The sequence below is a fragment of the Octopus bimaculoides genome, chromosome 7 (genome assembly GCF_046866305.1).
Source record: "Octopus bimaculoides isolate indiv1 chromosome 7, ASM4686630v1, whole genome shotgun sequence".
Lineage (NCBI taxonomy): Eukaryota > Metazoa > Mollusca > Cephalopoda > Octopoda > Octopodidae > Octopus > Octopus bimaculoides.
In genome coordinates this window covers 62080383-62092049 of record NC_142934.1, presented here as the reverse complement: position 1 = coordinate 62092049, position 11667 = coordinate 62080383, and the positions used below count along the sequence as shown (strand labels likewise).

The window sequence follows — 11667 nt, the reverse complement described above, 5'->3', positions numbered from 1 at the left end:
AATAGCAACAACAGCACAGCTGATGACAGAAATGTGAGTAACAACAATAGTAACGTCTCCAGCAACAGCGTTACTAACAACAGCACACCAGGCGAAAATGAAAATAACAATGCCGCTTCTACCAGCTTAACAACAAACCGGACGACTACTATATTCACCAAAAACTCTACCACTGTCACCCCCTCCAGAATAAGTCAACGGACATAAAAGAAAATATAGGATCTGGGTCAATCTAAAGTAATATAACCTGCTAATCAACTTGCTACAAGTGCAACATAGGCTGCTACCACACCACCACTATCACCAGCTCTTCCATCGTGAGCGCCATTTTCGACAATTTCAAAGGCAACCGCAATAGCAGCAACAATAATAGCAATGGAGATAATAAAATGGCCGTAAAAAAAGCAGTGTTTTGCAAGTGCAGTAAGAGTCGCTGAGTGAATAAGCCGAGACAGAAAAAAACAAAAAAAACAACAGGAAACTCAAAGACTACGAAATGAGGACAGGAAAGTTACTTTGATCGTATTGTAACGAGTGATAGAATACCAACAGTCACAGGGACAAAACTAGTACAGAAGCACTAAATGTGGGCGAATAGAAAAAGCCAACACATGCCCAGATGGTAAAGTGTCTGCAGGCGATATGTAAGCTGAAAACTTTCCTTGCTCGCGGCAGACCATGTGGGACGATAGGGACTAACCCCATCAATCCGTCAAAAGGAAATCAATATTTCTAAGAGGGGAATCCATTTTGATTGTTCTTTTGCTTTTTGTTTTCATCTCAACAGGTGTACCGGCGAAAGCAACACTTCAGTATGGCATGAGATAATGAAAGTTCTCAAAGGAAATAGTTACAATCGTTATTTCAGACCTGAAAAAGAATCAGGTAAGTGTATGAATATTAGTGAATGTACCAGGGCAACTTCTTGAAGAGGCTCATTTAAAAAAAAAAAAGCACGGGTCTCACTCAAAATGTCTGTTCCGAGTTAAACTTCCGCTTAGGTTTACCTGGATGGTAGACTTAATCATTCACACGGTTTAACGCCACCAACTGGCATCTTGAATACGCTTAGGGGAGTCCACTCGGTTTGAGGATATCTTTCTCTCTTCCTTCAGTTACTCTTGGATGAAGTTTTGTATATGGTCATGAGATTGCCTAATTCTCACGGCTAAAAGATAAAAAAATTAACATTTCCAATTTTGAGAAAACAGAGATATGTCCTATTCTTCATTGCTCTTATCTCGATGAATTCCTCTGATAAGAAGGAAGTTTTGGGACTTACTTCTCCCAAGTGCTGATCCATATTTAGTGTCTCTCTTTGGATCGCAACACTAGCGTTGTTGACTTTTATATTGTTAAATTAATTAAAACTATCACAATGTTTTCCATTGATTAAATGATTTCTTACACAGTCTATTTTGCTTTCTTGCAGGAAATATTACAGTTGTCTTTGTGAACGTGTATGTTGAATCTGTTGGAATAATGGATTCCAGTAAGGTATAAAAGTTATTAAATGTTTCTTGTTAACTACCCACAAAAGCCCTGTATTTTAAGTAGAAAATGTGTAAAGGAACACGCAGAGTTAAGTCGTTGCAAGCGGATGTAACACAAAAAATGGCTTCAATTGAGGATTGAAACTGTACCGTCCTTGGTCATGATTCAATGATATTTCATTGTACAGCATGTGACAGATTTTATTAGAATACAGAATTGTTAGAGTGGAAGGGTAACAGATTTTACTAGCATACAAAAGTATTAGGACGATGTAGAAACATGCATAGTCGTGATACTGTTGGCAAGTGTCATTCCTAGTAAGACAGATGTTACACAGCAAATTCTAATCACAATACCTTCTGATTAGAATTTAGTAGGCGGAAATTATGCGGAAGCCTTCTTCATATCTATCTACTTCAATAATAAACACATACATAAATACGCGCGCGCATATGCATCAATACGCGCGAGCGAGCGCATACGCACGCACACACACACACACACACAACTAGTTGTATAGTTTCCGACTCGTGTGGGATCGATTCAGAATGTGTCGAAACGATCGTCGTGAGCAATAAAATTTCTCGTGTATTCTATTTTCAGTCTCTATCATTTGTTTTAAGCATGCATGTATGTATGTATTTGTATATGTATGTATGTATGTATGTATGTATGTATGTATGCATGTATGGTTGGATGGCTGACTGGCTGGTTGGCTGACTGGTTGGATGGCTGACTGGTTTGATGGCTGGCTGGCTGGCTGGCTGGCTGGATGAGTGGATGGATGGGTGGATGGTTAACTGGCTGGATGAGTGGATGGATGGGTGGATGGATGGATGGATGGGGGAGAAGAGAAGAGGTAATGAAGTATGAGAGTGAGAGACAATAATGAAGGAGTATAAAGGAAAGGAAGTGAAAAGCAGATTTTTCAAATATACGATAGATAATTGCGAGTTAGACGGATGGAAAGGTTCTTAGTTCCGGAGAAACTGGTCCACTTCGAAGTAGACAATGCTTGGCGTCAATTATTGAAACGAAAAAACATTGAAAATGACAACAAAAGCCACAAGAAACGGGGGAAAGAATAGAAGTTTAAAAAAAAGGAAAAAGTAAAACAAGAAAATAATACAGCAAAGCTCGAAGCAGAAGGGAAAAAAATATGAAACCTTAATGCCTAATTGTGAATAATTGTGAATAAATTTCAATATGGGTGTCACATGGTAGATGTTTAAAGAAAAGCATATACTTCGTCTCGCTCAGAAAGTGAACACCGTAAATAATTCATTGGGGCTTAGGTAGCTTAAAAAGATACTCGAACTTCTTAGTTGCGTTTCTCATTAAAGATTCATTAAGCTGCCAACGTTAAGAAACAGAATTTCGTGAAGGAAATGTGAACAAACTTTATGGTAAACATAACGAATTTCCAAATATCGGTTGAAGCTCGACGCCTAGATGTACCAATGCAGCATAGTTATTAATAAATGTGTACATGTTAATAGAAGCCATATACAATATGTTTAATAAACACATTTGTTGAGCAGGTAAAAAGTTCGTAGCGTTTTTCAATTATGATGTTTAATCACGTGATCTGTTTTATCGCATAACAGGAACATATGACATGCATGTATTTTCTGAAAGAGATCTCAACGGATTTTTCTATTTGAATTTTGGGTGAACAATCCAACGCTTTGCGAATTCTGCTTCGCAATGTTAGGAAGAGCCGACATCGAAGGATCAAAAAGCGACGTCGCTGCGAACGCTTGGCCGCCGCAAGTTATCCCTGTGGAAACTTTTACAGTTTTTACGATAAAATTGAAAATGAAGGAAAATGAAATACATTTTCATCATTTAACACTCTTTATTTCCGGAAAGGCAAAAACGCTGCACAAGCAGCAAAGTACGTTTGTGTTGTTCATGGAGATGGTGTCATAGCTGAAAGTACTATTTGTATGTGGTTCGCTATGTTTAGAACCGAAAAGTTTGAGCTGAAAGAGTGTGAACGTTCCAGCAAGCCTACAGTCATTGATAATGGACAAATCGAGACTTTAATGAAAAATAATCCATGTCACACAATGCGAGACATCGTGGAGATTGTCCACGTTCTCACGTGAACGCACTAAAGTATTTAAAAACATTTGGTTACGTGAATTGCTATGATGTTTGAGTGCCTCATAACTTTACAGAAAAAAAGACTTAACAGAGCGCATTTCCATCGACGATTTTCTGCTCAAAACAGAAATTAACCATTTTTGAAAATAATGATCACATGTGATGAGAAATGGATTATTTACAACATAAAATGAAAAAGGTCCTGGGTAAAACGAGTTGAAACGCCTTCAATCTCTCCAGAAGCTGGTCTGTATCCGATGAAGGTGATGCTCTGTATCTGATGAGATTGGAAGGGCATTGTGTATTACGGACAATTTTCACAAAAGCAGACGTTAAATTCAGACTATTATTGTTCCCAATTAGACCGATTAAAGGAGGCAATTGAAGAAAAATTCCAGGCAATTGATGCAAAAGGTCCAGAATTGACCAACCGAAAGGGCGTCGTCTTACATCAGGACAATGCTAGACCGCACGTTTCATTGCTGACCAGGCAGAAATTGATGCATTATCATTTATTATTATTACGATCCCTGCAAAATTCTCTTTATGGGAAGAAATTTGATTCTTTAAAAGCATGTAAAAATCATTTAGACCAGTTCATGTGGTTGAATAAAGGCATGTGCTCGTATGTATACGTACACACACACACACACACACACACACACACACACACACACACACACACACACACACACATGCACATATATCGTTTCTAAGTATAAATTGCAATGGTTCTATGGCTTCCATTCCCCAAACTCCATTATCCCATTTCACGGAACATTTATTTATATTTCCCCTAGAATTCTATTTCTCTTTTCTCACCACTAGGAAATGCCGTTATTTCTTGTGGTCACAGAAACCTGGACAGATAAACAACTCGTTCCAAATGAGGGGTCCCATGGTAATTTGCTTTTTGAAGAGAGATTGATGCCTTTGTTCTGGACACCTAAATTGTTGTTGGGCAATGCCGGAACCCAACAAGATGTTAGGATTTATTCAAAGAAGATTGTTCTCAAACCAAATGGTAAACTAACACTAAGTTATAGGTAAGAATTGTTTTTTATATTTCGTTTAAGATCCATTTGAATATATGAAGAGCTTACTTTCAAAACCAGATATACGCATCGGAATGACTTTTGAGTAATTGTTTCAAACAACTACCTGAATATATCTGATTTTAATTGGAAGACTAAGATTCGCCCACTGTCTCTATGGTATCTATTTCAGTTTGACTGAAAAAAATTTCACGTGCGTGAAGCCAGCAGTTTGCGGATTGTGTTTTAATGATTATCGTGAAATCAACCAAATATGCTTTTATACCGGATTTGAAAGTAAGCTCTTCATATATCAATATAAATAACTTACAAGGCGGTGAGCTGGCAGAATCGTTAGCACGCTGGGTAAAATACTGGTAAATTTCGATAATTTCACTCTCATGATTTTCACTAGGAAAAAAAAATTGGATTTTTTGCGCGGAGTTAAGTACCCTGGCCTCTTAATATGCCGCAAACCCCTATTTTTGTTCGGAAAAACGTGGGGTGCGAAACCGGACCCCCTTCCTCTCCCGAAACCACTGGATTTTTTTTTTTCATTAAATGAATTACAGTGACCTAATATGCCACAAAACCCTTTGGGGGGGGGGTCCGGAAAACGGGGTGGGGTGGGATGGAATCCTCGGAAATTTCCCCACCCCACTCCCAACATTTTACAGAAATACGCTTTCCAGGGTGTGGATTACATGGTTCTTTATTAAATATATAGAGAATGTTAACATTTATATTGTGTGTATTTTAAGCTGAAGATATTTTTTCTGAAGGCGTTGTGTATGCAAATATATATATTGCTTCCCCCACACCACATCTTGCCACACCACACCACATACCACCACACCACACACCACCATACCACACCACCCCACACCACATCACACTTCTCCGCACACACTAGCACTGACCACTTCCCAGCCCCCACACCAGCGCATACACTAGCACTGACCACTTCGCAGCACCCACACCATCATCCACACACATACACATGCACACACGTACACGTCAAGGTCACCAGACCCCATCTACACGCACATACACGCTCTCACATACATGCGCACGCACACACTACTTTATTATCTCTCCCTTTTCATAGCTCTCCTGTGTGACCCCTCAAGCAGTTGGATGTCATCCATTTGTTGTTTACTTTATGACGTCACCACTCAGTCTGAAAGATGTAGCTTTTGTTTACGAATACTTTCTAATTGGAAACCAAACAACATGGGTTCAAACTGAGACAGAGACTTGCTATACTTCAAGTAGTTTTTCCACAACGTAATTGCTGATCTTCCATAAAGCAATTTCAATTTTTCTTTTCTAGTTTTCAAGTATGCTTGTATTTTTAGCTTTATATACCTTTCACTGATATTTCAGAGTAATTTTTCCAGTTTCATGTCAAAAGCATATCAGCTTATTTCCCCTGGATGGACAAATTTGTAGCATCAAGATAAAAAGCTGTAAGTATCATTTCAAATTAATGACAAAAGGGTAAAATTAATTCATTTAATTAATTAATCAATCAATTAATCAATAATTTTACCAAGTAGCTCGGTACGTTAACATAACCTTTATAGGTAAAATTATACAAATATTCTATAATTATAAACATAATTATTATTAGGGGTCAGCTAATTGCTTCACCACAAATCGAATTTAGAAATAGGAGTTAAAACTTTCTTTTCTACTGCTGTAAGAATCTCTCCGACACGTGGGTACAAGGGATGAATAGTGTATTCACATTCGGGTGTGTAAATTTTGGAAGTGTTGGTTGGATATCTGTTGCACGATGTCGCTCGTTCGTGTGCATATTTAACCCTAGCACTTTCAAATTTCATAATTGGAAATGCTACACTGAAGAGAGAAGAAAGTAATTAAAAACACTTTAATCTCGAAACGCGTCTGTGGTTAATCGGAGTTGATTCATTCTTTTTCTCTTTGCCTACTTAAAAAAGTGTGTTACTGTCGTGGAGATTCTTACAGTAGTAGAAAAGGAATTTTTAACTCCTATTTCTAAATTCGGTATGTGGTGAAGCAATTAGTTGACCCCTAATTATAATTATGTTTATAATTATAAAATATTATATATATATATATATATATATATATATATATATATATATATATGTATATCGCTTGAGCATTGCGTGGCTAATAACACGGTGTAGAACTCAATACACGTATGTTTCAAAAATGAAGTGTTAGCTGAGTATGCTGTGGTAAAGAGAGATAACAAAGAAATAAATGATTCTTATGAACCTCATTAGCTTACAGCTTCAAGCTAATGAAGTCCATAAGATAATCATTCATTCCTTTGCCATAGATAGATAGATAGATAGATAGACAGACAGATAGATAGATAGATAGATAATTGATGCAAATCAGTTGTTCATCAATATTATCTCCATTATATATATATATATATATATATATATATATATATATATATATATATATATATATATATATATATATATAAAGAATTTAGAAACTCAATCAGATATAAGGTAAATCGTTTTTAGGGGTTGAACGCGAAAGTTAACAAAGCTAAAAATAACACCATGTAGAATATGGGAAAACCGTCGAGAGGCCTTCGCCTTTTCTTTTTTTAAACCAATGCTTTCCATGCTATTGTTTATAGTGTTATCGACTCTTAGCGTCAACGTAAAGCAATCTGTGTGTGTGTGTGTGTGCGTGCGTGCGTATGCGATGTGTACTCACTTTTATTCTATTATTCTTTTACATGTTTCAGTAATTCGCCCGTGGCCATGCTGAGGCAACACCTTTGAGCGTTTGGTCAGTCAAACTGGCCCCAGTACTTACTTTACGTTTGATACTTATTCTCTCGATCTGTTTATGTTTAACTACTAAATTACAAGGACATAACCAAACCAACTCTGGCTGCCAGTCACTGAGAGACAAACATACACACGTAGATATATACTCCTTGCACATATACATATATACATACATTCATGCATGCATACATACATATATTCTTTTATTCGTTTCTGCTATGCGGCTGCGGTTATGCTGGAGCACCACCATGAGTGTGAGATGCTTATTTTAATTGTAAGCAATATTTCTCCTTATTCTTGTGTTACCAGTTTATTATCCTGTTGAAGAAGTACGAGTAAAATGGGAATCAAACACAGACTGGCAGAAATCTTTGGATAAACTGGAAATACCTAATTTTGATTTAGCGAATATTAAACTAACGGAAGAAAATACCACTCAGTTTGGACGTACGTTTTTCTTTCTTTTTTTCGCTTTTAAAATTGCTGAGGTGACTTTGTAGAGTGTGGGTTATAAGTTGTAATACCTAGGTGGTGTGGTAAGCTTGTAGTAAACTGTGTTTGTAACCCAGGTTTATTTCATGTTTCTTGCTATTTGACTTAATTCACTAACGACAGTGTGAATCGTATGGACACTACGATTCCAATTTCCATTCCTCCTATCTTGAACTAAATATGATGGATCAGCAGTTGAGAAATCCTTCTATTTATGAAAAAAGCTACATAAGTTATCTAGGACCACGTCATCAAATCTCTTTTTTTTTATAATACATACATACATACATACATACATACATACATACATACATACAAACATATAATAAGTTTGGTTCATAGTCTATGATTATCGTATTACTTCGCAGATAGATAAATAATTACCCCGTATTTTATCTAGGTTATATAATAGCTTATTGAAGTGGATTTAGTAATAAAAGAAAGTGAGTAGAGTGGGTGAGGGTTGAAAGAATATAAGAGAATTTCTACTATTGATGGTAACAAAAGGGTTTTGTCGTCAAATAAAAGATAGTCTAGATGTGATGTGTACACTCACACAAAAAGCAAACAAACAAGATACTACTCCGACAATATATATATATATAGCAACGAAGGATAGTCTGTGAAACCATAAATATGCAACAGATAAAGTTGAATAAGGTCACTTTCATTAGTTGAATAAATCAGCAGTTAACTGATTGAGATTAATTTTATTATCGTTTGTATTTATTGTAATTAATTGAGACAATGGTTAAATCTTTCCCGTCTGTCCTCGACAAGAAGAATCATTACAGCTGATATCTAAAAGAAAGTGTGCATATGACAAATGTTACAGAAGATCGCAAAGTAAATGAAGCAGTATTAGAAAGATAGTCTTGTACAAGGCGCAAATCATTGTTGGTGCTTTTGTTTCTTCTTGTTGTTGTTTAGTTCCTAGGTCAGCCCTGATTAGGCAGACCTGTGATAAAAAGCATTCCAAGTATAACCAAAATGTCTTGTCATGAGTTTGTAAAGTAAGGTAAAGTTACCTTTTCGAGTCATCCAACTCACAAGGTTTCATTGCGTATATATTCCGCACCTGGACGGGACACGGGTCCGTCGATTGATTGCGCATTTTTGCCAGCTGAGTGGAATGGAGCAACATGAAATGAAGTGCTTTGCTCAAGAACACAACACATCGCTCGGTCCAGGAATCGGAACCACAATTTTATGATCATGAGTCCAACACCCTAACCACTAAGCCACGCACCTCCACTGTCATGAGTTTGGGGTTTCTAGAGTTACATTGTGCAATAAATCCTTCTCTTTTTTGAGAAAGATGAGTAAGATTTGATAGAAATTTGGCTGCTAATTCTAGAAGATCTAGCAATCCTAAACAGATGTTCCCTTGTTAAATAACATGAGGGTTGTTAAGGATGCAAGTGAAAGACACGAAAATGGGCCATTAGGTGGGCCTAGTGGACATCTACTTAGTTCCAAGAAACTAGAATCACTGTCGCAGTAGATGTATAAGCAGAGGAATTCAGTGCATTGGATTTTTGTATCTGCTCCTTGCTTCACTCAATGGACTACAGCCGTGCCGGGACTCCACCTTAAAGAGTGTTCTCGAATAAATCGATTCAAGTGATTATTTTTTAAAGTCTTCTACTTATTTATCGTTCACTTTTGCCGGACCGTTAAGTTATGGGAAGGTAAGCAAGCCAGCACTGGTTGTCAAGATATGGCATGGGGAGAAACACAAATACAAACACACACACACACACACACAAATAAAGAAACAATAGAAAGTAAAAAAAAATATTAAGTTACAGAGGATGGATAATCAACGTTTAGTCTTATGGATGGGTGTTCCAATATATATGTATGAATTTTGTCTCATGTGTGCAAGGACTGAAATTCCGCTTTCCTTGACATCTTCAGCTCTTTCCCAGCAATCTCCTCGGTTATATGATATATTATTCCATTCTCCTTTAACTATCACGTATAATTTGCAAGCTTTATGATGTTACATTTATCAATGTCTCTGCTGCTGAATCTTGGCTCCAAGGATTGCTCTGTGAGACTTCCATTTCCATATTATAGTGTGTTGGTTAGTATCTGTCAATATGCTCTCAGCCTTGCAAATGCAGACCTCAATATAACAAGCTTTATTCAGCGGGGTTCGCTCCAGGATCTCTACATAAATAACTATCTTCAGATGATGTATTTGATTAATGTGAAATGGTCTTCTTCGTGTTAAGGGTGCAGTTATAACCAATTTTAACTGTATGTTATTAAACTATTTCCTTTAAGGATTTTGGTTGTAAAATGCTTGTGTGTGTTTATGAGTATGTGTGAGTGTGTGCGCGTGCCTGCGTGTGTGTGTTCTTGTGTGCGCGTGCCTGCGTGTGTGTGTTCTTGTGTCAGTGTGCATATGTGTTGGTGTGTGTTTGTGTATGTGTGTGTGCGTGTGTGTGTATGTGTGTGTGTGTGTGTGTGCGTGCATGCGTGTGTGAGTATGTATCTCATGCCAGGTCACTTTTAGTGCTACTGGCAACATGCAACACATTACAAACTGTTCATGGCCACGCTGTCGATGACTAAAATGGCAACTCGAAAGTCGTCTTGGTAACAAGGATGATTTTCGTTGGACAACCTACAGGATGAAAAACAAAACCTATCAAAGGACGGATGAATACAGTAAAGCTAACAATCACCCAACAGCTGGGAATAAGAGACTCTTAGTCTTTATGTAGATATTTCCCTTTTGGAGAAGGAAATTCTGAAATAAAACATCCGCCTCATTGCAAAGCCACAGTCCTTGCTCTTGCTTGTTTCTGATCTACATGCTTTAATAGGTGAGAGACTAAAGGTTGTTGTGAAAACTGTTAGCGACTTTAAGTTGCAGCATAGACATACAATGACAGCCATTATCCTTAACATTTACGATAAGACAATTTACCAGTGATGGCCACACTCCTTGATGAGTTGAAAGCTTACCATGTATGCATGTCCGTGCATACGTACGTACATACGTATGTATGTATGTATGTATGTATGTATGTATGAATGCATGTAAGTACGTATGTATGTATGTGTATGTAAATATGTATATATGTATGGATGGATGGATGATCGCTAACAAAGCAACAAGACTTTTCGAGTAAATTGAGTTCCTGGTGTTTGTAAATATGTGCTTGAGTTGATGTGTTGGTTGAACTATTAGTGCACACACTCAGGTGTGGGCATCAATTCACCAAAAGTATCTCAGACGAAAAATACTTGGAATGTCTTATAAATCTTCACTGTGCCACTAATAGTTTGGATTCGAAGAATCTGCATCAGTTTCTATTACTCTTTCTTTGAAAAACCTGATATTTCTAGGGCTTGGTATAACTTTGTAGGCACATAATCTAGTGCATGTATGATGATGGCTACAAATGAGAACGTATAATTAGGGTACAAGGGCTGTAAGTTCCGCATTAATTCGTCATAAATGCATTCTTTTTCCTGGACTTTTTTTATTGTACACTCACATCCGCTGAGCAGCTGACCTCTACATATTTTCTTCTTTGGTTGGTCTTCAGTAATAATCCATAATAGTTTGATCACCTTACTCACTCTTATAACTCATAACTCCAGCCTACATCTGACCAAAGAAGAAAACATGGAGTAAAGTCTTATACTAAAGTGTACTTACCAAAATGCAAAGCAGTAACTTTTAATTCTTAATATTTGATTTATATTTCAAA

The 11667-nt window shown here is 37.1% G+C and overlaps 1 protein-coding gene across 1 annotated transcript in view; it reads left to right on the top strand.

Annotated features, from left to right (window-relative positions):
• LOC106867698 (glycine receptor subunit beta-type 4) overlaps positions 1-11667 on the top strand; it is a 30365-nt gene that overhangs the window by 14462 nt on the left and 4236 nt on the right. The window contains exons 2-6 of the mRNA XM_089355385.1: positions 788-885; positions 1433-1497; positions 4432-4649; positions 6024-6106; positions 7754-7891. Coding sequence (XP_089211511.1) covers positions 788-885; positions 1433-1497; positions 4432-4649; positions 6024-6106; positions 7754-7891 — 602 coding nt within the window. The remainder of the gene's footprint in view (positions 1-787; positions 886-1432; positions 1498-4431; positions 4650-6023; positions 6107-7753; positions 7892-11667) is intronic.